The sequence below is a fragment of the Phoenix dactylifera genome, chromosome 5 (genome assembly GCF_051530095.1).
Source record: "Phoenix dactylifera cultivar Ajwa chromosome 5, Ajwa_hap1_PhDact_Kaust_v1.1, whole genome shotgun sequence".
In the NCBI taxonomy this organism is placed as follows: domain Eukaryota; kingdom Viridiplantae; phylum Streptophyta; class Magnoliopsida; order Arecales; family Arecaceae; genus Phoenix; species Phoenix dactylifera.
The window spans coordinates 24,129,334-24,155,182 of record NC_143194.1 but is presented as its reverse complement, the minus strand read 5'-3'; the positions used below and the strand labels follow the sequence as shown (position 1 = coordinate 24,155,182).

General features: G+C 46.0%; 3 protein-coding genes across 3 annotated transcripts; all 3 read right to left on the bottom strand.

Annotated features, from left to right (window-relative positions):
* Positions 1 to 9,858: 9,858 nt before the first annotated feature.
* Positions 9,859 to 15,862, bottom strand: LOC103716010 (fatty acid elongase 3-like). The gene has a single exon (XM_008803836.6). The coding sequence runs from the start codon at positions 12,619 to 12,621 to the stop codon at positions 11,779 to 11,781; it is 843 nt and encodes a 280-aa protein (XP_008802058.3). The 5' UTR covers positions 12,622 to 15,862; the 3' UTR covers positions 9,859 to 11,778.
* A 150-nt stretch (positions 15,863 to 16,012) lies between these two features.
* Positions 16,013 to 18,406, bottom strand: LOC103716009 (phosphatidylcholine:diacylglycerol cholinephosphotransferase 1-like). Its single transcript, XM_008803835.6, has 3 exons — positions 16,967 to 18,406; positions 16,638 to 16,775; positions 16,013 to 16,540 (listed from the first exon to the last, which is right to left on the bottom strand). Exons 1-3 carry the CDS (start codon positions 17,453 to 17,455, stop codon positions 16,190 to 16,192), a joined length of 978 nt encoding a protein of 325 aa, XP_008802057.3. The 5' UTR covers positions 17,456 to 18,406; the 3' UTR covers positions 16,013 to 16,189.
* A 166-nt stretch (positions 18,407 to 18,572) lies between these two features.
* LOC149753503 (uncharacterized) lies at positions 18,573 to 25,297 on the bottom strand. The gene is made up of 5 exons (XM_089923537.1): positions 24,239 to 25,297; positions 22,375 to 23,172; positions 21,588 to 22,267; positions 19,920 to 21,357; positions 18,573 to 18,674 (listed from the first exon to the last, which is right to left on the bottom strand). Exons 1-5 carry the CDS (start codon positions 25,295 to 25,297, stop codon positions 18,573 to 18,575), a joined length of 4,077 nt encoding a protein of 1,358 aa, XP_089779663.1.
* Between the last annotated feature and the right edge of the window lie 552 nt (positions 25,298 to 25,849).

The window sequence follows — 25,849 nt, the reverse complement described above, 5'->3', positions numbered from 1 at the left end:
TAACCGCGTTATGACGCAGCTCTCCAAGGAAGCATCTTGGTTGAAGGACGCTAGAACAGGAACTCAGATATAGGACCAGGACGAGGATAATTTGGTGGCCTGCATGAGATTTTCCAATGCTCATCTGTGTGATTGTATGAAGCTACGACTCTAGATTTATTAGTCTTCATATAGACCTAGGCATTACTAGGTTCAATTGGTAAAGTTGCTAGAGATTATTATCCGTGACCTGGCTTTTAAAAAGTTAGATAGGACCATGATAGATAAATCATGCATGTTATGCCAAAATTTGGCATGAAGCATATAATATTGATCAACGTACAACAATAGTTTGCTTGTACATTGTCGAGACATTGTCTAATAAAATTATATCATGTAAAACAAAATATAGTTTGGCCATTTAAATGAATAGTGGTGAGTGTAGGGGATTGCTTAGATTTGGAACCATAAGGATATATATCTTGTCATAACCTAATTTCAAGTCAATGTCTAAATAGATTAGCTGAGTATGAATCCTAAACTGCTAGCCGTATTCTTGCTAGACAAAATATGATATATAAAAAATAGGTCTAGTTTAGATAAGCTTGATTTATAAATGACAAAATGAGTTTAACAACTTCATCTAACACATTAAACTTGAATCTAACTTGAGCCCCAAACTTATGTAACACCTGCTACGTGTTATATATGTGTATGTATGTATATGTATGTATATATACATGGATTATGCTTTTCTCAAAAAGAGAGAGTACCTATATTTTTGAGTTCAAAATCAATAATAGAGTATTTAAATCAAATATTCATAATATTAGTTACAATTTATATTGTTAAAAATAATTATAATCTAAATATCACATATTTCATAGTCTCTAAGTGTAGATACAAATATGGACAATTTTCATAATATTGGATGCTAAAATATATGATAAAATATTTAAATTGGGAATCTATATAATTGATTATGGTTTATACATGCGAATATGTATATATATATATATATAGATTGAAAATTAATATATATATTTTAATACATATAGATTATAGTAAAGTATAATCTCATATCATTTTTATTATTCATTTTTACATTCACCTGGTGCATAAATTAGAGACTAGTAAAATATGAAATATTTTTAGTGATAAAGATCATGATTAACTATGTGAATCTTTATTTTGGATGAAAGCTAATCATAGGCCGGGCCTTAGGTCTAAATGATTTTTTTTTATTTTTAGGCGAGCTTCAGGCTTGATTTTTTTTTGCGCTCAAACCCGGCCCATGACTAGCTCTATTTTAGATATTTTATTATGAATTCTGAATTTGAGAGGCATGGATATCACCTCCTCCGGAGAGGAGCAAAATCCATCTTAAATATGCAAACCATACAAGCCAACCATAACTCTTGGTTGGCTATTCAGCGATCCAAATTCCAAGCCATATTTGGAACCAAAAACAAGTTTCAAACCCAGAATTGGCTTGTTATTTCCTTAATAACTCCCTTATGGTCGTCGTTTCCCCTCGTCTGCAGATGCCGTTGGGAAAAGCGTCGTCAATCCGTACCGCTTTCTCTACTGCCCCTTTATTACATGACCGACACCACATTATATATGGGATTATGCAGCACCTGAGGGGGATGACTGCATCATTAAACTAAGGGACCAAGTTTTCCTTTCCTCGATGTGGCTGTGTGTTAGCTGTCTGCCATGGACAGCGGATGGCTTAGGGTCCATTCAGGGGACTCCCCACAGACCAATGGGTGATCCAACAGTTGATCGTTTTAAATATATGGGCAGACGTAGGAAATCAACTCACTTTATTTATTTATTTGCTTATCTTTCTTGAAGTCAAGAGGTGACTCCTCTCAAACTGGATGCTGATGCATGGACGGTTGAGTCAATCGTAGGAGTCATCTATTGCCCCGCGTGAAAAGAAACGGAGAGGCTCAGCTGTAGTTCTTGCCACAAATTCAAAGGTTGTGTATGCCTTGGGTTTCACGTAGTTTGGCATTTAAAATCAATCCATGGAACCAAGTATGTAACTAACTGTTACTGCTACGATACTTCCTTGTAATATTTTATCAAAAGTTAGAAAATATCTAGATCGCCAAGTAGATTAAAATATTTAGATTTTTTTTTCTTTTTAACAGCAACTCATCAGCTGTAGATTACCGGTCTCCCTATTATTTTTTTTTGGAGAAGTTGTTTAGCGGTCCAAAGTTAGACTCGGCTATAACAAATAGTCCCTGCTTTTTTAATAAGTGCTCCATTGACATTTGAAATGCCATAATGAGACCAAAATACCCCTGACCCTTCCCCTCTTCCTCGTATGCTTCTCTGGTCATTGGAACAAGCCCTATTCAAACCTCACCGATTCCAGCCCTTCTTTCATCTCCAAAGTTTATATACTAATCCTCTCTTTGAATGAAAAAAAATCCTCTTCTTTTCGCCCGATTCCACTTGATTTTTACGCCCCGGTTTCAAACCCTACAACTGGAAACCACTACCTAACGATATTCGATCTTCCTCTTTTCCCCTGTTAAGCCGTTCTCCTCATCGAAAAGGAGAATCCTTCTGATTCGATTTTTCGAAGCAAGGAGATATTTTCTGTCGGGCCTCGGAGTCGACCTTCGAACTGACTTCACCCTATTCGTTTGTAACCGAAGCTTCGGTGGATATTGCTCTTTCCAACCTTCCCTGAGGCATCTCTGCATTCCTTCAACAGGTTTGTCAACCGTTGCCGCATACTTTCTCCAATAATTTTTTTGAACACCAACATGATATGCAATATTGTAGGGCATTACTTTTTAAATTTTGGGAATAGTTAGGATTTGCCGAATTAATAGACAGAGAGGTTGTGGTAGCACATTTGAGATATTTGTTAGGAAAAAATATGACTATTCCGTGCTAATTGTATTATTTGTTATAGTTTTTAAGATGATTCATTTGAGTTGATATTATTCAATTTTTTTTTTGACTATATCTGTGATGTAGATATCTTAGATGGCCCCAAAGCAGATTACAGGCAAAAAACCTGCTATTGGCCCCAGTAATATGGAGAATGGAAGGTGTTACTTCACCCACTTTGGAAGTTTTATAGTCACCCTAATCCCATGTATATCTCATGAACAGAAGGATAGGATGAGTGGCACTCCTTCTGGGCACATGCTAGGTCTACCATATATAAAATAGAGTAGGCTTGTGTTGGACACATTGCTCTCCTTTTGGGATGATGTTGAGGAGGGTTTTTGGCTTGGTAGGGTTCTAGTGCCTTTTGTAGGAATTGATTTGGCACTAGTCCTTGGTTTGAGTGCCACAGATGATGAGGTGGAACTGCATAGGAAGGAAAGGGTTACGTCTGACCTCATCATCCGGTATTTTGAGGGTGACCACAAAAAAGCCAATAGAGATGCAATTAAAAATAGATTACAATACCTTGTTAGTAAGAGCAGACGACAAGATGTGGAGGATTTTATAAAATTATAGATTTTATATCTCTTTGGGACTATCCTTTTCCCAACCATACACTACTATGTTCCTAAGACATTATGTTCATATATTGATGATTTAGACTGCTTAGGTTCATACAGTTTGGGTCTTGCTGTTTTCTCTTTTCTTCGCTAGCAGATGCCTAGTTTAGCCAATAGTGTGAAGACAAGAAACATCACCGGCGAAGGATCTGCTAGATACATGGACGGCTGCACGGTCGCTCTAGTGGTAAGCATCTTAATATTTTTTTTAAATTTCATTGTTACGATATATATATTTACTTGTAATTTGATGTTTGCAATGGTTTTTGCCAGGTATGGGTTGTCGAGCATGCGAACAACATTGTTGGAAGCCATCGGCTATCATTCATGTATCCACGTCTCCTACGTTGGAACAACACCCCATTTCCTCGCAGGGTGGACGTGATTGCCGATGTTATGAAGATTTTAAAACAATTTGAGGTTTGAATGTTGATTTCTTACATTGCAAATATTTTAACTTGTTCCTAAAATTATGTGTTCGCTAGCTTTAGGTTATCGAGAAGCTACAACCTAGAGAGGAGTTGCACCTTCTCTCGCAAGGAAGGCCACAATTAGTTCGACCAATAGAGATGCGAAGGGATGAAGAACTGCAACAATTTGTGCATGTTGGAACTCAGATATCCACATAGTGTGACATAGCATTTCCAAAACTTACAACTACTTTTGATTTGGCACGCACCTTTCACTTGCTGGCACATAGTTAACTCCATATGACACATTCCTATCTAGTCTGTACACAGTTATTAAATCATGGCACACATTTAGGTATTATCCTGTCACACACTTCAGAGTTATTTTCACACAAAAAACTGTGCTTGGAACACACTTCTTAAAGCTTGGCACACTTTGAGTTATTATCTGCACACAGTAAAGTATGCTTGGAAGACATTTATTATAGTTTGAAACATTTCTGCACACAGTTAAGTATGTTCACTAAGATACTTTATAAATTCAATACACATATTTCAGAGTTCTATGCACATAATTCACACAATAGAGTATGCTTCACATGCACTTCTTAAAGTCTGGCAGACATCTAGTTATAGACTGCACACAGTAAAGTATGCTTTGAACACATTTGTTCCCTGTGGCACACATTTAGTTCTTATCTGCACACAGTTAAGTATGCTTCGAAGACAATATAAATCCAATACACACATTTCAAACTTCTATGCACACATTTGACACAATAGAAAATGCTTTGAAGACACAAGCCTAAGTATCGACCTCACGCGGACACGAGTCGACCTCTGTATAGCTCGAGTCGACCCCAATACTAAGGGAGTCGACCCCTTAAGAGTTTTAGAGAATTCAAGAGAGCAGCTAAAGTCGCAGGCAAGCCAGGCAACGGGATAAAGCTACAACGGCTAGTTCATTTTCCTCTCTAACGACTATATTTTTCCAGAGCAACAACAACTATGTCGCATTGCGTGCCATAGGATTGTAAATGTGACACATGGTGTGCCAACTGTTGATTAAATGGGTGTCAATATATATTCCCCAAGTAACTGTGCATCATTAAATGTTTTCAACAATTTTTTAACTGTATGCCGGTTTCAAGTACTAAAATCAAAATCTAACCAAAAATCAACATATACAATATTATATTGCACTTCATTAACATCAATACAAGACATTTCCACTTAATATGCTGTGACTAAGATCAAAATACAAGTTTCACATCTCGATACATTCAAAATAATGTCCATATTCTTTAGTTGATGACCTCATTACAAGTCCTTCTGTTGTGCCCAAGCTTTTCGCATCGTCCACATTTCATATCACGTACTGACTCCACTTGAAAAGGTCTTCTCTTCTTTTTAGGCCTGTCAGGACGCTTTTTTCTGATAGGGGGTAGAATGTGAATCTCTTCAGAGGCACTTTGGGGCTTCTCCATATCAGAAATTAGATTGATTGCTTCAGCATATGTTACTCTATACAATTCAGCTTGGAAGCAATTGTCAGTGAATTGGTACAATGATCTGCCGGCCTTCTCGATGCATGCACAAGCATGCTTACATGGCATGCAGAAGATTTGCCACTCGCCATAAGAGCAGTTGCACATATGCAGGTCAACTTTGCATGAGTAGTTCGTATCCTTTACATCATATATCATTATGTTGGACGTAAACACAGCTAATCTCCGACCATCTTCAGCATTTTTATGCAACACTTTCTCAGCATTTGGACAAAGTTGGGATTGAATGCCATATCCTCGATTATGTCGTTCATGCATTATCTGCATTATTTGGATCCGGATATGGTCAACCATCTCAGGCACAGCGAGATGACGAGCCTCTATGACTTAACTATTAAAAGACTCTGCCACATTCGATGTCACAATGCCCCAGCATGGATCTGAAAATACTGAATTTGCCCAATGCTCTGGTTTTGCATGTAGGAGAAAGGTGGTAGCACCAGGGGCTTCTGATGTAACTTTGCAATTAGCTTTTGAAAAACATTAAGCCTTGGAGTATAGGCAGCAGCATTTAGTAAATCAATCAACCTCTTTCTCTCAGTTGCACGATAATGGACAAGCACCTGCATTGACAATTAAGAATTAGATATACCACATGCTATATTACTTAGATATTTTGTAGTTTAAATTATTCATAATATGACAATGCAAACCTGATTCTTGAAGTTTTTTTTTCACATGACAGATACAATATGAGTGGTAAGAACCAGAAAAGTACTTCGGCACTGATTTAATAATCCCCTGATGTCTATCCGTCATAAATGTGAACTGTTGACCACGATACTCACGACAACTATGAATAGCTTTTTTCAAAAATCGGCAATACGATTCTCAATTTTCATCACTTTCTTTCTATATCTACCATACCATAAGTTATATGAAACATATCATCATTCCTATCTTTGAAAGTGGCTCCAAGCAGTACACCTCCATCCTTATGCTTTATAAATGTGCCATCCATAAAAATCAAAGGACAACATCCTTTTATGAAACCCATTAGTGAAGCATGAAAACAAATGAATAGACGTCCGAATCAACCTTCAATTGTTTCATACTCTGCAATGCTGTCGGGGTTGGTCTGAAGAATGGCATTGCAATACCAGCAAATCCAGTCATAAGATAGCTGTCTATTACTATAAAGATCCATCATAGCCACCTCCTTACCATGCTAAGCTTGATGATATGGTAATTCAATACGATATTCTCGACGAATATCCTTTACAATATCACTCGGCTTATATAACGGCATATCTTGAAGTTGATCTTTAATAATTTTCGAAATCCAATGTTTCGAAGCCTTTAAATGAGACCGCATTTGCAACCCTCCTCCACATCTGTGGTTGCAGTGCATTTTTTTAATTGCAAACTTTTCACCATTCCAAAGGCGAGAAGCATGGATGCGTCATTCGCAACCTTTATATACACATTCTATAGTAACTTGCTCACGATTGTTTTTCATGAACACAAAATTTCTGCATTTTGCAATACAATAGTTGCGAATGGTGTCACGTAGAGTTTCCACATTCATGAATTTCTGACCAACGCCCTCTATACAGTTTTTCCAAGCATTTAACGAATTTTTTTGACTTGCTTCTCTTTAATTGCGGATTTTGTTTCTTCAACAACTGGACCAAAATTGCTCGAGCTACCCTTTGAAAAAAAATTTCCTTTCGAATTAATTTCAGCACAATTTGATGAGCCACTGTCCATACAATAGGATAAACATTATTTTAGCACACTTATTAAAGTCTTTTGCACTTAAATTGTACAAACTAAAATTTCAAATATGGAATACCTCTCAGTTACCACAGCAACACTTTTGATCAAGGTTGGAGAATGAGTAACAACTATCTCGATCACCTTGGCATTTAAGTTGGCGTGTATTTGATGCATGTCACGAATATCCTTATCGCTCATGAGCGTAACAAGCATTCTACACTTATTTGGAATATAAAACTTAACTTCTATCATTATAGAAGATAAATGTCTCCACCTTTCAACTATTTTCTTAAAAATCTGATTAAAAATTGTGTCCTTTGAGATGGAAATAATGATAGCTTCGCTATTATAACAACAAATGGCCATAAAAATAGAGCTAGCAGTGTTCTCTGAAGCTATGATAATGGAAAAAAGAGGGGGCAATGAACAGATGATTCCGAATTGCAAACAGAGTTAGAAATATAGTGAAGCAGAGTCTCATCACACAGAGAAAGAGGGACTCAACATTCTCTCAAACAGGGAACATATAAAGAGTAAGAGGGACTCAACATTTTTAGGTCAGCACAAAGGCTCAACATGCTCTCTCCCTATCCATCTAGTATCCATCATAATGGGTGCATGTCTCTTCCTTGACCAAAGAATCTCCAATGGCAAAGATAAAACAGAGAGGACAGAGACAAAATGCGTATCCTATTGCAGGTTATTTTTTCTCCTATTTTTCCATTTCAAAATCTTCCCCCAAAGCCATCTTCGGTAAACATCTTCCGTGGGATCACCAGGGGCATCTTAGGTTAAGAGCCGGAAGTGGGAAGCTTATCTGGGAGCATCTTCGGTAGAGAAAAACAGAGTTGTTTCGGATAGAAAACGGATACGCGGGAGATTTTTTTTTCCCGCTTCCGGTAGCATGGGGGCACTTGCCGTAACCTGGGGCACTTTGGGTACTATATTTTAAAGGAAACAGTAACTCAGGGACCAAGAATTAGAGAACCATTTAGTAGTGGACTGAAAGTAAGAGTTTTGGTCAACAGTGACCTCCAGTTAGAGTTGAGTCTTTGGAGGGATGGGAAAGTAATTTTTCTTTTTCTTTTTTTCCTCCTGTTCTGACTCGGCTGAACTAAGCCCGCCCTTTCTCTTGCTGGCCTCCCTTTTCTGTTATTTTTCAAAAGATTTTTTTTTCTTGAAACCCTTCCTTTCCTGGAGATATAGGCGGGGCGAGAGCAACTAGAAGGTGGGGTGTGGGTGAGGACGGCCTCGGAGACGACGTCGAGGAAGTGGTGTAGATGGAGGCGGCGAGGGCGAGCTCGTTCTGGAACTCGCACTCCCCTTGGAAGGAGCCGAAATCCATGAGCTTTAGCTCTTGATCGGAGAGGAGAGCGTCGTAAAAGATGAAGACAAACCAGCCCTGGCTAATAAGGCTTGTGGGAGGGGGAGAAGGAGGCGGCGTTTGTAGGAGAATTGGCGGCGGAGGCTTGTCGAAGGGGGCATGCAGGGCGAGGCAACGATATAGGGCCAGAATCATAGTAGTGCGGCAGCCGCAGCCACCGAGGTGACCGTGATGGGGTGGTGGCGGTGGTGGTGCGGGAGAAACAGCGGCAGTAGGGTCCAAACTCATTTCTAACCCTGATTATATTGCATATTGAACTCTCAAATCCACCTTTCTCTAGTTTGTTTCTCGGAGCCACTTATGATGTACAACGAAATTTAAATTTGTTTGAAATATAAGTTCGGAGAAACCTTGCAAAGCCATTCTAATAGATGCAGTAATTAACATGAATCAGATTCTTCCCCTCCTTTCATCTTATTTCATAAAGGTGGCTCGAGCAACAGCTATTTGTGTAGTATATAAGTTTATATCTGAACAACAGCATCATGGCTCTTTATTATATGCAGTTTCTCCTCACTGATAATCTTATTGCAAGTCTGTGGAAACACCAACTCGAGCTAAACTTTGGACATTTTTTTGAGATAAAAAATTTCTTAAAAGAACTTGAATGCACATCATCTTTAACATAGAATTTCTCATTCCTCAATGTAGGTGGCATTCCTTTACGAACAATACCATTGTTGATGCTAGACAAAAGTCATATATTCAACAGTTAAGTACATTAATTACTAGACATGTCCAAGTACTAGTGTGGAGGTGGCCGTATCAAGTGATATCTTCATTTTTTTCGTTCTTGTGTACTTATCAGCATTTTTTTTTTTTTTGGTTCTTGTGTGCTTCTTACAAGGAAGCAGGGGAGGGACAGGAGGGTTGGTGATAAGAAAGCTCCATTAAATGTTCTCAAAAATAAAAAAAGAGCACCAAACACATGTAATATGGGACAAATGATCTTATAACTATAATCTTATTATAATGGGTACAGCAGTAAGCTTTAGTCTTGTGAAAAGTGCTGACATTTTATGAAATGTACAGAATCAAGGATTTGGCCTCAGTTCATGTTAGACAAGGTATTGGGTTTATTGCCAATACAATGTCATAAAATCCCAAACTTTATTATCTTGGCCAGGCCAATATAAACTGTCTTGGATAAGATTTTTCCACCTTTTTTCATAGAGGTGGTAAATGCTCACCCAGATTTACAAACCGCGAGGATTAGTTGAAATAAAAATGTTTAGACTATGATTTTTCGCAATTGCAGTAGTCATTGGTTGGATTTTGCTTCAGCCTCCAAACCAACGAATCACCATGGGCTCAAGAAACCCCCAAAGCCATCTTAGGCCTCTAAGATAGTGATTATAGTGCTGTGGTTTTTGGGCTACTTAAAAGTTGATCTGGGTGATTAGGAAGAATGTCCATTCTCTTTTGATGGGATGGAAGGTTGTGCAGTTACTTGATAAGAGAATGAACAAATATATTGAAGAGAAAAGTTGGAGTAGATGTCATATTCTAGATTATCATGTGTTCTTTTCCACTTTTACTTGATGACTAATCCTAGATCTCTTTTTGTCAGCATTAATTTTCTTTCATATTTTAAGTATGTGAAAAAAAATATTGAAGAAAAGATTTGTGATACGTCTTCGATCTATCAGCAAAAAAATTTCCAATGCCAACCTGGGCCAGACCGAGCTCACTTGTAGCTCGTTGGGCCAACCCTAGATATCATCAGTTTATTACTGGCTGAGGTTGGGCCCACATTTTGGAGTATGGGTCAAGGTAGAGACCATCTTGAAGAATTTATCTATCCTTAAACTTGTTTAAAGCTGTTACTCCCATTTCTACCCTTGAATCTGCCCATCTTCGGTTCAGGTAAGCCAGGGTTCCTCCATCTTCGGTTCTAATGCTACAAGCTTTCGTTAGCTTATACTTGATTCACATCTAGTGTATAAAAGTTCTCATATTTCTGAAATGAAACATAATATAGCCTGATGCAGAATGAAGGTTAAGTCACCGATGGATAATTTAGCTGGCATGCCCATATGCAATGTCATGTTCCTCTCTTTGTAATTCACTTTTTCAGGAGAGATCTCCAAGAAGTTGTTAGTGCAGCTTTCCTCTTCTTATAGTTACGCATGTCTACAGAAAAGCAAACGGTGCAGTTGATTAAGTTGCTGCATATGCGGCTCACCATTCTGGAGGTTTTGTATGGACGAATCGTAACACAGTGCCCGTTTTTTTATCTGATCTTTTGTTTTCTAATTTTGTTGGCTGCATTCACATCCATAAAGTGTGAGCCGCCGTTGTACCAAAAAAAAAAAGAAAAAAAGAAGAAGCTATTTTCCTATTTGGGATATCTTAGGTTAGACAAGCTATCGATGGGCCTCTAAATAAGACCCATATCAACTAAATCCCTCTCTAGTCAAAATCCTGTGGGATAACAAAACCATATAAATAGGATTTAGGCCAAGACTAGGATAGGCGTCTAGAAAAAAAATGGGCTGGACAGGCTAACATACCCGATTTCTATAGAAAATCCGGTCTAATCCCAACAAGCCCTAATTTGGTTTTATTTCATCAAAATGCCATCAAGATATCGATGTTCAGATTGCTGTCGAATTACAGCAATGGCATACTGCTTTATTTTAAAAGCAAGAGGAAGCAACGCGACCAGCCAACAATCAGGCTTTCTGACAATGTGAGATAAGAGAACGAGTCTGCTTTAGTTGCCATATCCTGTCCTGCAAGTTCCTTATCTTCGTCAAGGCTTTACCAAATCTCTTGGTTCTCTATTAATCTGCACTCTAATGTGCAATTTGTAACATTAATAACCAAAAGGAAGAAAACATACCAATGGGCAACAAATGAGAGGATAGACAAGAGAAGCCCAATAACCAGTCCAGCCCACAACTCAGAGCCCACAGACCACCCCGCTAACCCAAATGGAGTCGAGCCCAAGAGCTCGGCAGATGTAACCTAGTGGGCTTTTTTTGCAAATAAGAAACTCAATCGCACTTAAAAGGGAGCGGTTGGACCACATTTGAACGCCTTTCATAAAATACAGCAGCTTAACAAAAGAATAATAAGTCCACAGTCCCCATCGCACAGAAAAGCCCACCAATCCCGCAGCACGTATCCCGTCACCTCCTGATCAGAATAAGAAGAAATAAAACCGAATCCAATCACTCGCCCTTGTCCTCCTTCCTCTTGCCGCCCTTCTTGCCGCCGGCGGTGTAGGAGGTATTGTGGAAATCGAGGAAGAGGGCGAGGAGCGAGGCGTTGAAGACGGCGTTGAAGAGCCACCCGTTCATCCCGCTACACCCGCCGCCGGCGAAATGGTACCAGAGGAACACCACCGACACGGCGAAGCTGAACACGAACTGCGCGATCTGAAGCTCCGTCACCGCCCGCTTCCACCGCGGCCGCCACCGCCACCCGGCGCTGCTCGACAGATAGTACGCGTACATCACCACGTGCACCCCGGCGTTCGTCACCAGCGCCACAGGAACCAGCGACTGCGCCGCCGCCAGCCAGATGTAGCACATCACGATGACGCCGGCGTGGTGGTAGACGTGGAGGAAGGTCAGGCGGCGTCCGCCGGCGAGAAGGATGAGGAGGGTGTCGAGGAGCTCGTAGATCTTGGAGAAGTAGAAGATGTGGGCCCAGAAGAAGACGGGACCAGCGGCGGCACGGGTGGAGAAGGAGGGAGGGAAGCAGAATATCCAGCGGGGGGAGGGAGCCTGGGCGAGGGCGGAGAGGGCGCAGCCGGCCGCCATGGCCGCGGAGACTAGGAAGAGGATGAGGTTGTGGGCGGAAGAGGCGAGGCGGAGGGCGGCGGCGGAGGGGGAGGGGAGGGGGAGGAGGCGGCGGTGGAGAAGGAGGGTGAGGGAGAGGTAGGAGAGGACGATGCCGGCGACGAAGGGTACGGAGGCGCCGGGGGTCTCGTTGGGACGCCATTCGAAGCCGGCGATTGCTGGGTGGTCCACCAACCACCAGCGGAGGCGGTACAGCCACCACGACGCCATCCTCTTTTAAGGATTTTGGAGGACGATTTTGGTGGAAGGCGGAAGACGTGGTTTTGCGGCTGAGTATGTAGTTCGGGAAAAGCCTACGGCGAGGAATGTGATAAGACGAGACGTGGAGAGTGCTATGGAGTTGGTAGTGTAAATGGGCCGGTTCACAACAGTGACGAGCCCAGCCCGATTTAAAACCAATGAATGCGACCCGAACCCAAGCCGATGAGGAAGGGTCAGATTGGAGGCTACGCCGGCCCGGTATGTTGTCATTCTTTCTGTTTCCTAATTATGAGGTTCTTTTGTTGTTGTTTTCTTTTTTTTGAAAAATAAAACCACTACTTTGTTTTCATCTACAAAATCTTTATAAATAGTTGTCGTACCAGAAAAAATAGGGAGTTATACACTTTATTCAAACACGTACGTCATATAAATGTATACATACTAACTGTAGATTTATGGGTCGGGCCACGGTGTCAACCTGGACCGGGCCTGACATTCATACGTGCATAAAATCTTGAGATGGGTCTGATCGAATAAATTTAAAACTATAGCCCCGGGCTCATCCAACCCATTTGCCTCTTGGGTGACCGGAGGAAATATTGGACACCTCGACTCAGGCCAAACCTACCGCATTGATCTCAGGCATAAAACGAGGATAACAACTTTAGTCTCAACCGAGCAGCCAACCAACTGAGGTGATTGACTTCGGTCTCGATCGAGAAAAAGCCATCAGCCAAGGAGAACAATCAACACGTGTCGAAAAGGACTGACAGTCCTAACAACCGACAGTTCTGATAGCCTGCAGTTGTGGTTGCACCACGGCATGCGAGAACATTGTCTGACCAATTGAATGCCAGAACACTCTCCTTCTTTACAGTTTTTTGAATTGGAGGGGAGATTAGTTGATTAGAACATTGTTTGACCAATTAAATGATAGAACCTCCTCCTCCTTAATGCTTTTGAATTGGAGGGGAGGGGAGGGAGGGAAGGAGAGCCCCTGTAAGGCTTATTGTTTTTCTGCAAACACGTAGATAATTGATGAGTATTACCCTATCCAAAATCTATGGATGAATGCTATGTGAATATGTGCAAGTTTATTCCTTTTCAAAAAAATCTTTCATCCAGTGGGTGGCTGAGGTGATTATTATCCTGGCTTTAAAACAATTATATCGATACCTAATTTTGTCATGTATCTGAATAGCTAACATAGAATGTCTAATCTGTATGTAAAATGAATCAGACCTTGGAATCTACTAGCCTCCACTGATTCTAGCAAGCACTATGCTCACGTTGCCCACTCCAAGTATAAGACTTGCCGCATTATTCATCCTAGCACTGAGAGGGCTGAACTTACTCTAAATTAAGCTCTAATACTCTTTGTAACTGCCGAGGATCATGTGTGAGATTTAGACCCTTATGGAATAATTAGTGGAAGCTAGATAGATTGATATACTAGTCACTTAAACTTTTAATTGAATCGAGTTCCGACTTGTATATCAAGGCGCTGTTTTGGTTGAGCTCAAACTCCCTGTTTCCGAGCAAGCGGTGTGAATGCTGATGGTTGAGTCATGGTGGCCGTGGTGCGTCGAGCTGATGAAGTTGACTCGATGAATCAAGTGTTGGATTTGAACATGGACTTGATAGGCTCGCTATGCATCGAGTTGGTAAGTAATTGGGTGCAGATTGGATGGGGAGCTATATGGCTAACCATACTAAATTTATATTATGAGATTTTTCTACATAGCTTCTGCAGCTTTGTAAAAATATTTCATTTTTTAAATAATTAATTCGTCCATTCTACAAAAGAAAAAGAAGAGTAATGAGGAACAGAGTTTGAGCTTGATCAGATGGTAATGGATTAGACTTGAGGGAAGTTCAAATCAGTTTATACAAGAAGAGGAAGAATGTTACAGATCACAAATAAGATTCGTAGATCAAGGCCTTCTTTTACTTCCAACTTGTATATCAAGGTCATCTTCTGATTGGAGTTAAGTTCTTTCTCTCCCCCCTACAGTACTAACTCTGTTTTTTGGGGTGATAGACATCGTTATGTTAGTTTGATGATATGTGCTGTTATGCCGACCTAATGATACATGATGCTTTTGGGTCATGGATTTAACATTCAGGCTCTAAACATTTAGGAACATCCTTTCAAGGGACCACAGTCACTTTTGATCCACAGTAGGTGCACTTACTGTGCTGCTTGTTTGTTACGTTTCAGTTCCTTTTTCTCTTCTAGTTGCATGCCTATAATGTGGTACCTGTAAAAAAAATGTCTTTGATGTGATAATGGTGCAGAAATCATGATCAATTTAATATCAATTGCTAATATCCTCCACAAATATCCATTTCTTCAGGCTAGCTTATTCTCTTCATTGCAGTAGGCTATCTACAATGCCATAATAATATGGAAGGTGCCTCTTAATTGTGGTGGTTGTTGCAGGTCACTGTTGACTGATGGCAAGGCATTTTGATATCCCTTCTCAAATTTCCTAAATGAATATTTTTCATATCACCTGCAATGCATAAATTAGGCCACAAGGACATCCAGCCATCCTTTACAGAGCTAAAGCACAGCATAGCCATACTTTGAATCTAAACTAATTGTAAACCTGCTCAAAATAGAGGGTAACCTAAATCAAAATACAAACATACTCAACACAGAGAGGTGACTAACAATTGTTTGAAAGCATTTGGAGAACCGTCAATCTCATCCATTGCAAATAACAATCTACCCGAAAGAACTTCTATGATTCGTGATGGTTTTCCTGGGGTTTGTCTATATAGCTCTAATAGTGCCAGTAATCAAGGCCATATTCCCTCATTTCAAGTTGTAGATCGCTTGCCTTTCAATTGACGCATTACCTTTCTTTTTTTTTTTTCAATACACCATTCGGTAAAGTGTAGGAATTTTGAAGTAGAATTGGCAGTAAGAAGGTTAATGCAACTTGCATGCAGAGTCTGGCAGAAAAAATTGAGTGCGCAGAAGGCGCCTGCGACAGAGCAACCTTTCCACATTCAAGCAATGTGATTGTAAGCTGTGCAATTGGCAGCTCGTACTCTGATCAAGTAAGTGAACCCCTTCTCATTTTTCATCAAATGCAAGAATCTAAAAGAATGAGAGAGAGCAGGGACATCATCCTCATAAATGGATGCTGACCTCTTCCCTATCCTAGTTATATCTACATGGAGATCGCTGCTAGCTGAACCCTGTCCCAGGATGCATGGATCCAAGCTCGCTATTACATGAGCTATCCTAGCGCTTTGGGATCTATCCTTCAGCTCAGCTGACAATCTTGACTTAAACCTCGATGTAATGCTGCTTCCCACCTCATTAGAAGCTAAGCTGGCTTGGTACCAGTTTTCATCTTGGTGATATCTATATGATTAGAAGAAGAAGTAAAAAAAGAAAAATGCTGACTTCCTGATCTAGTGAATCCAAAGATGGGGTACAAAATGGTGACTGGTGTTTTAGGAGGTGAAATTCGGTGCCATGGAATTATTTATGTGTAAAAAACAAGAGGGCAGAAAAGAAATGAAGAGGCAGGCGAGAGGTTTCTGCATTACATGGGAATGGCTATGAAGAGCAGCTGCCACTGCTGCAGTCGCAGGCGCAACATACTCGTTCTGGTTTCTGGTACTCGCCGGCCGCCGCATGCCTCCTGCTATCCTCGTAATTCCCGGCGAGGATGTCAAAGAGGAAGCCAGCTCCGACCCCAACGGCCAAGTCGATGGTGTAGTGGCCCCTGGAAGCGAGCAGCCGCAGCCCCTGCAGCATGTTGAGGGCATCGAAGGCCCAGGCCATCCCGTGCCGCCGCGTCCGCCGCATGTCCAGAGACGCGATCACCGCCGCCGCCACATGCCCTGAGAAGAAGAGGAAGAAGGACACGTTGCCCACAGGGAAATCCGCACCCGAGCCCAGGAAGCCCTGCAAGAGATGCAGGCCAGCGTCATGAGAACTAGAAGGAAAATTAAGCAGGAGGACATGAAACGGCATGGCGGCCGTTGCCGATCTTCTTCGGTACCTGCGGCAGCGGGAGCTGGGTCGCGGATCCGAGTATACCCCTTGACGCAAACATGAAGAGAGTTGCGATGGTAGGCCGCGGCCTCCCCTCCACCAGCAAGGTCCATAGTATGTACGCGATCTGCATGCCCACGAACACCTGAGGAAAAAAAAATTCATACATCCACCCGGTTACTGCAGGCCTGGAGCTGTTGGTTGGCCGGATCCGCCATCGTCGTCGTCGATGGTCCTTCAAACATGTGCGATCGGCCCATGGACGATGGCGCGCGAGGGGGGCCTTTGACACCCCTGCATGCGTTTGTATTGAAAGCAGAACGAACAGGGACTTACGGTGTTGAGGGCGGCGAGGGCCGAGTTGAGGGAGGGCCTGGTGGCGAGGAGGCTGTGGAGGGGCTGCGTGAGGACGAAACCGAGGTCCACGGGTGGGGCCAAGGAAGGAACCATTCCATGGGTGTACTCCACGCCCATGAAGAAGAGCAAGGAAATGCACAACAGAGAGGGTAGGGGATGATGCCTCGCAATCCCGGCCACGTCCTCTATCGACAGGCTAGCGATGAAGGCGCGTTTGGGAGGCAAAAGGGCACCGGTCCATTTGCTGCTCTTCCTGCTGCTGCTTCCGCCGTTCATCATACTACCGCCCGGCGGCTGCCACCGAGGATGGTGGTGGTGATGGCCGTTCAGGGGGCGGGCGGAGCTTCTGTGGGCGTCGCCGCCGACGTGTTTGTCGTCATGCTCAGCGGCTTCCCGTCTTAACCTTACCTTGTCGCTCGTCCTCTCATGTAGATAGGGCCGGATGATGCTCCCAACCTTGTCGCGCATCTCCGTCGGTTCTTCCGGTGCTGCTGCCGGGAGGCATATCTGCGCGTGCTGTCCAAGCCTCGTTTTTATAGGGTGCTGCGGCGGAGTCACCCAGGGGAAATTGGCGACGATGTGGTTGCCTAAGACGGCAATTGATATGTGGAGGCGGGGTCCCAACGATCGATCGAATGCTTGGGTGAAGGACGGTGCAAGAAAAGTTAAGGCACCACGCAAATGGTGCTTGTCGTGCAATGTGCAAAATTAGAACGGGCGTGGGGAAGACAGAGCTGGGTCACGTACAAGAGATGGTCAAGTCTCGTGGGAAGCGTGGGGTGTGGGTCGACCACAGAGAGGGACGGCAGAAGAAGGGCTCAAATTACTGTGGATGCGGTAGAAAACACGGTCTTCTTAATTTACCAAGAACAGAGGGCTCAGAGTATGGTGTGGTGGTTGCAGTAGAAAAACGCGGTTTTAACGCGTCCTTTCCCTGCGGGGAGAGACCCCGGCGGGCGTGCATTCAAACGAGGCGACCGAGCGTGCAGCGGAGTGGAATCTGTCACCCTCGCTCCCCACTACTTTTGCACCGCCTTCCGAGCTATATCCTTCAACGACAGGCTGGAGAAATAAATTCCATGCTCCTTCTCGTTTCTTTCTTAATAGCCGTTTTCTCAGACGCAGCTACCTTCGTCGCCTCCGCCTTAATCACATGGGCCCGAAGCATTTAGGATTTGTGAGGAGTTAGCTGTCACCTCAGCCAGCTGGGAGCAGCGTATGAATGTTCCTCAGTTATCTTTTCTTAATGACATGGTTTGGCTTGCACGGCTGCCTCACTTGATACGGGTTGCACCGGTTCCACGGTCATATCTAAAAAATGGCTCACATGAATCGCGCAAGCATGTTGGTGTTATGTGGCATGATTAACAAGAATTCTTTTTGTAAGTTGGTAGCGGGAGGAGATTTTCGCAAGCAAGTTAAATCATGTCGGTACAGCCATTGAAGAGTGAACTCCATCCTTTAAATTTTTATATTTATAGTTTATAATTTAAATTTTATATTTTCTATGATTTTTTGGGGCATGCATGGTACGAATCTAGTTACTAATTTCATAATAGAAGACAATTGGAACTAGATAACATATTTATCCTTTCACACTTGGATGTTTTACCCATAATTTAGCAAGCCTAACATTGATGGCGGAGATTGATCGGCTTGGATGAAGCTGGTTGGCATGGAATCTGACCTGCAAGCAAAGAAGATAATCAGGAGATTGCTGGGACTTGTTTGATGGAGGATTATTTGATGCTTAAGTCGGGCAGAGCTTAGATAAAAAGAATAAGCAAGAAAGGAGAGCTGAAGTACGAGCTAATAAAGGTTTTGTTGAAATGAATTTTATTTACTTGGTGTTTTATGTTTTGGGTGGATATAGGAGAATTTATTTTCTTTTCCCTTCCTATGTAAATGTGTTAACGACAAGAATTATCAACAGAAGGTATTATACTGACAAAAGAACTAGTCATCAGAAAAACGAACTTGATATGCACAATCTTAATGCTCTTTACAAGTTTATCAATGAGATAATTCTTGCTCCAAAAATTCCATTTTATATTTTTCCTCCTGTAATGTCAGTTTACTTACTAAAAGTGTCCCCCCCACCCGCGCGAAAAAAAAAAGAGAACATTATGTCGGACTATGGGGGGGCAATGATATCCTTCGTGCTTTGTTGAGACTTTTCATGGATCAGTCGCAGAGGCTTTACCTGTTGACAAAAAGTTCTCTTTATCTTGTACCAGGGAAACTTTTGTAGTGCTGCTACTGTGAGGACCTTTTTTTTTTTTTTCTTTTTTTTTCTTTTTTTCTTCTTTTTTTTTTTTTTCTGCTGAAAGCGGGTATTTCATACAATATGTGTACGAATACATCCAAGAAAATTAAAATACAGCAACTCGCGGAGCGCATGTGGCAGCTCCTCCTCCCCCGACCAAAGGGTGTACCCTGAGTGATGGGCCGCCACCCAGTCGGCTGCCCCATTAGCTTCTCTATACATGCTGAGCCTGAAAGGCTCTCTCATATCTCATCATCATCCCTATGTCGCGGATCAAGGGGTGGTCTGTACCATCACCCGTCGCCCCCCTCTGAATCCATCCGATGACCGTGGTGGAGTCGCCCTCCAAAATGATCGACCTGGCATGCAGGATCATCCTTGCATGGCGCACGCCCGCCCAGGCTGCTCGAAGCTCTGCCTCCGGAATCGACGTGTCAAACAGCTGGCAGCTACCTGCTGCAACTACTCTGGAGTGCGGGCCTCGTATGATAAAGCCTGCACCACCCCGCGTGCCGCCGTCCAGCACCGACCCGTCAAAATTAACCTTGAGGAAACTCGGGGGTGGGGGCTCCCAGGTGAAAAACACCATCTGGTGGGCTGTCGAAGCAGAGGGGGGGCCCAGGTGTCCCGAGCTATCAAAGGTCTATCTGAAGAGGTGGTGGGTACAATCTCTGAAGCCTGAACACGAGCAAGCTCCGCAGCAAACCCCGGTGACACCCTGCGCTCACCGAGAGTACGAGCGTTTCTTGCCAGCCAAATCTGGTGCGCTGTGCAAGTCGCTCTAATGGCCTCCTGACACGTCCTCGAACTGGGTAGCCACTGCCGTATCATATGAAGGAACTGTGGCCTGTCACTCCGGGCCTCCTGCGGGATCCCGGTCCACTGCCATGTCAATCTCGCCCATATACACTGAAAGAGCACATGGTCCACCGACTCCACGGCTCCACACGTCCCACACTCTGCAGGGATCCCCCATCCACGCCTGCTCAGCGCTGTTCTCGTCGGAAGGCGATCCCAAAACACCTTCCATAAGAAGAGGGCTACCCGCGGGTGGAGACCGTACCTCCAGATCCATGTACAATCCGGCCCCCTCTCCTGCTCTGACTGGATGACACGGGAGAGGTCTCCTAGCCTGACACTGGCCTGGCTCGATGTGCCCCATACCCTAACATCCCGCCCCCCACATCCTGGTAACGGAAGGGACCGGATCCTCGCTGCGAGGTGTACCCCAAATAGCTGTCGAAGTCTGGCATCATCCCACTCTGCTCCACCTGCTGCCAAAAGATCACTGACCCGTAGTCCCTCTACTGCCTCTACATCAACCATGGTCGGCCAACTCCTCAATGGCAGGGTGTCCACCCATGGCTCACTGGTCACGTCAATGCTCCGGCCGTCGCCTATCAGCCACCTGGTGCTCGCTAATGCAGTCGGCAGGTACCTCCCAATCTCACGCCACATGAAAGAGACTCGGCGACCCCTCCATGCCCCCTCTAGGCCCCCTCGACCATATCGGGCTACCATCACCTGACTCCAAAGGCTATGTGGCTCAAGTAGAAACCGAACTGCATGCCGAGCGATGAGAGCCTCGCGCCTCTCCATCAGATACTGCACCCCGAGACCACCCTTACTAATAGGACGGCAAACCTGCTCCCAAGCCACCAAATGCACTCTATGGCCCCCACCGTGTGATCCCCACAAGAAGCTCCGAAGAAGACGCTCAATCCTCAACAGGGTCGTCTTTGGCATCACAGTGTTGGCCATGAGATACAATGGTATGGATCCCAACACTGATCTAATCAAAGTCAGTCTCCCCATCATGGATAGGGAAGACGCTCTCCATCCCTCAAGCCTGCTCTGTACCTGCTGCACCAGGCCCGAGCACTCTGCCACTCGTGGCCGCCGGCCAATGATGGGGACTCCCAGGTAGGTCAGCGTCCCCTCCTGCTCTGGTATCTGCAGTATCCCCCGGATCTCCTGTCGGACTCTGGACTCCGTGCTGGGATTGAAGGTAATAGCTGACTTTCGGAAGTTCACTCTCTGGCCAGACGGCATGCAATAGTCCGTCACCACCCTACGAAGAACCCGTGCCTCAGCCACTCGTGCCCTGGTCAGAAGAAGGCAATCATCAGCAAAGAATAAATGGAAAAGGGGTCGGGCCCCCAGTGCTGGACTGTACGGCACCAGCTCCCGGCTGGCGCAAACTCTCTGCAGAGCTCGTGACAAGATATCAGTACAAATGATAAACAAGTATCCTGCCGTAGCCCCAATGTGGACTCGAAGAACAGTGAGGGCGTGCCGTTGACCAAGAGAGAGAACTTTGGTCCCCGTACGCACCCCATGACCCATCCAATCCACTGTCTGTGAAAACCGTATGCCTCCAGTGCCTGCTCAAGAAAACTCCACCTGACCCTATCATAAGCCCTCTCCATATTCAGTTTGATGGCCATCAAGCTGCGCCGCTTCGGTGCTCTCTGAAGATCCCACATCATCTCCTGAGCCAACAAAACATTGTGTGAGATGTTTCTACCAGCTACAAACGCCCCCTGCTCATGGCTAATGATGCCTGGCAAAAGGGGCTTAATCCTGTCCACCATTATTCTTGCCACAACCTTATATAAGGTCGTGCACAAGCTAATGGGCCTGAAATGACTAGGCTCAACCGCATCCGGACGCTTCGGTATAAGCGTAACGAAAGTGGCCTTCCAGTCCTCAAGCATAGCAGCCCGGGAAAAGAAACACTGGATAGCGTCCACCACACCTCGACGGATAATGCCCCAGTACTGTCGAAAGAAAAAAGGTGGAAAACCGTCGGGCCCTGGGGCCTTGTCTGCTGCCAGCGCCCAAACTGCCTCCTGCACCTCCTGTGCCAACACCGATCGGATCAGGGATGCCCTCTCAACATCACCAATAGCCGTCTCCACCCTCAAGGGGCGGTAACCATCACTGGCCTCCTCATCCTCCGTCCATCTGGCGCGGAAAAAGTCAAATAAGGTCTGTCGGACCGCCTGCTCGCCCTCCACCCGGTGGCAGACTCATCTCGCAAAGAATGAATCATGCTCCGCTGCCTCCGAATAACCGTCGACCGATGGAAGAAACTGGTATTGCGATCGCCCTCGCTCACCCACTGCACACGGGATTTCTGTCGCCAGAAGATCTCATGCTGCCGTAGCAGTGAATGGTGAGTCGCTAGCAATCCCCGGAGGTCGGACATATCGTCCTCCGGGAGCACACCCCCTAGGTCTTCTCTCCTCTGCAACTCCGCAATCGAGGACTCTACCCCCTCCAATCGCCGGAATATGTCGCCCACAACCTCACGATTCCAACGGCGGAGGCGCCTCTTAGTCAACTCCAGTTGGCGCGAAACCTGCTGCATGGCATCACCACGCACCGGAGTACGCCACGCATCACGAACTACGTCCCACGACTGGGGGTATGATAGCCAAACCTTTTCAAAGCGGAAGGGGCTATGGTGGGCATGTACCGATGAGGTGGATAGAAGCAAGGGGCAGTGGTCTGAGGCAATCCGGGGCAGATGACTGACCCGGGAAGTAGGGAACAGGAGGACCCAATCTGGGGATGCAAAAGCCCTATCTAAACGCTCGCAGACTCTAGCGCTACCTGACTGATTGTTGCACCAGGTAAACTTTGGTCCGAAAAAACCTAGGTCTACCAGGTCGTTCCGCAATACAAAATCGCGAAACTCCCTCCTATCCATCCTATCTGTAAAGGCGGCACCTCCCCGCTTCTCATCCTTGCCCTGGATACAATTAAAGTCACCAACCACCACTATCGGAATACCCTGGGTGGTAAGGTTGGTGATCTCCTGCCAGAGGACTCTCCGAACCCTGTGATCCGTACTCGCGTACACACCACACAGTACCCACGGAGCAGCTCCCGGTTCTGATACTATCATGACTACCTGTTGGGGACAATTATGGAAAACATCAACTGTCGCCACTCCTCGCCTCCAGAGGACCAAAATGCCTCCCGACAGCCCCCGGGAGTCAACTGCGTAGGTCTCCCAATCCCTCTCCAAACGTCGCCTCAAACGTCCAAGTCCCTCTCCGGATAATCGAGTCTCGCATAGAAAACAGATCTCCGGACAGTGGATCTGTACTAATCGCTTAAAGGATGACATGAAAGACGGCTTGGCCGCCCCCCTGCAATTCCAAGCTAAAATCATCATGGGTCACAGTCTACATAGTCGGCCTCAGACCCATCCTCCCCTAGGGTCACAGGGACAGCCATAGGCTCAACGCCCTTGGGCTTCCCTCTGCGGGAGCCAGCGTCCCGGCGTTTTTGTGCAATAAACTCCTCCGGCCGAAGACTAGTGATAGGTGGTCCCGCGGAGCTTTCGGAGAAGGGGGGTCTCCCTGTGCTTCAGATAGGGACAGAGCTCGAAACTCCCCGACTGCCCCGCTCCTCCTCCCCCCGTGCGCAGAGAGAGCAACACTCATGACTGCTGCCCTAACGCGCTGCACAACAGTGGGTAGGTCCGTACCCCCTCCCAGTAGTAGTGGCTCGGCCTCCGCGAAAGGAGCGGATCGGCCCCCCGCCTCATGTCCGCCTACGGCCGCATCCACTTGCTGACCCGAGTCCGAGGGCAGAGGGCCAAACTGGAAGACTGGGATCGTCTCGCCGTCGGCCTGCTGGTCTGGCGCAACCTGGACCCCCATACCCAGGTCGGACTGAGACTGATCGCCCACCAGAACCTGAGCCTCTGGGCCCGCACATAGAAACACCCGCAGATCCCCCGTGCCCTGGGTGTGTGGGCCCTGGGCTCGCGGGCCGTCCTCAGCCCCCTCGGCCAGGACGGCCTGGCCCAACAGGTCCCGGGCCCGCTCCCCCATCGCTGGGGAAGCCCGCAGGCCCGGAGCTGAGCGGGCACGAGGCGCGCCCCGCGCTGCGGGCGCGCCCCGGGTCGCACCCGCCGGCCCGCGACCTCGGCGCCCCGTCCCCTGGGCCAGGGTGCATTGGGCCGGCACCATATCAGCCCGCTGGCCCACCGCGGAATGCGCGCGGGCCGGCAGGGCCATCATTCCTGGGCCCCGTTGTGGGCCCTGGCCCGCTATCGGCCTGGGCCTCTTCTGTGACTGGGCCCGGGCCGTAGCTGATCCACTAGGCCCCGGCTCAGCCCGCGGCAGGGCGAGCCCCTGACTCAGCCCCGGGTCTGCTCGCGGAGGGGTAACCCCCTGACTCGGTGCCGAGTCTTCTGGCTCGAGCAAGTCGTCCCCAAGCCAGTCGGCCGGGTCGACCTGAAAAGGGCCGGGAGGAGGGGCCAAGTATAGCCCTTCCCCCTCCGCCGCCAGTGGCGACCGGCGGCGCGCAACCTTAGCTGGCTTTTGCCAGCCCTCCGTGTCCGCCGGGGACACAGGAGCAGTCGGCGCAATCGACTGATCCGCCGGAGGTGGCGGTCGTCTCGAGGATGACCCAGCCCCAGGATCGGGTCCGGTCATCACCCCCAGCCGCGGCGGCAAATCCCCCCGTGGGATTTTCTGCCGCGTCGCCACCATCCAGGGGCCATAGACTGGCCCCTGGACCTCCTCCCCGCCGCCCGAGGTCGGTGGACCGGGCTTTCCCCCCATCTCCGTTGCCACCGGGGGCGCCTCCCTGTGTGCGCTGGACTCCGTCGGAAAGCGACATGCCGCTTCCACGTGCCCCATCCGCCCACAGCGGGGACAGAGGACCGGGACGTTCTCGAAGACGAAGGGCTGCCACCGCACCTCCGTCTTCCCCTGTATCTGGACTCCTGGCCGCAGCGGTTCAGAGGTATCAATCGCCACTTTAACTCGGGCGAAACCCATCGCCGCCTGCTGCTCGGTAACCCCATCCACCGCCACCGGCTGGCCCGCCCGAGCCGCGATATGAAGAATAGTCGAAGTCGACCAATACTCCGGGGGCAGTCGCGGCAACCGGAGCCACACCAACGCCCTTTTCACCGTGTCATCCCCGGGCTCGAAATCAGGGACCCACGGGCTCATGGCGAGGAGTTGCCCCGCCACCACCCACGGCCCCTCACTGAGAGCCCGATCCCGGTCCTCCATCGATCGGAATCTCAAAGCAAGCTTGGAGAATTTAGCAGCCTCTCTATTTTCATCAGCTTAGTGGTTCTCAAGATCTCTAACCTGCCACCATTCATCCAAAAAACATTCAGTTTCTTTTTTGTGTGTGTGCGTGTGCGCGTGTGCATTGCGCGGGGGGGGGGGGTGGGTGCGAGGAGCGGGGGAGTATTGACTCTTAGTAAGTAAACTAACGTCGATTCATTTATATTTACAGGAGGAAAAAATATAAAATAAACTTTTTGAAGCAAGAATTATCTGATATAACATGTCTAGTTTGAAAATTTCTTCCCATTGATAAACTTGGAAAGTTCTTTTTTCTGATGACAGGTTCTCATGTCAATATCGTACCCTCTTTTGATAATTCATACATATTTGCTCGGCATCTCTAATATATAGATCCAAATGTTTAGAAGCTGTCGTTAACACATTCACATGGAAAGGAAAAAGAAAATAAATTCCCCTATATCCACACAAAACATAAAACACCAAGTAAAAATTCATTTCATGGAGAGAGAGCCATGTATAGGAAGTTCT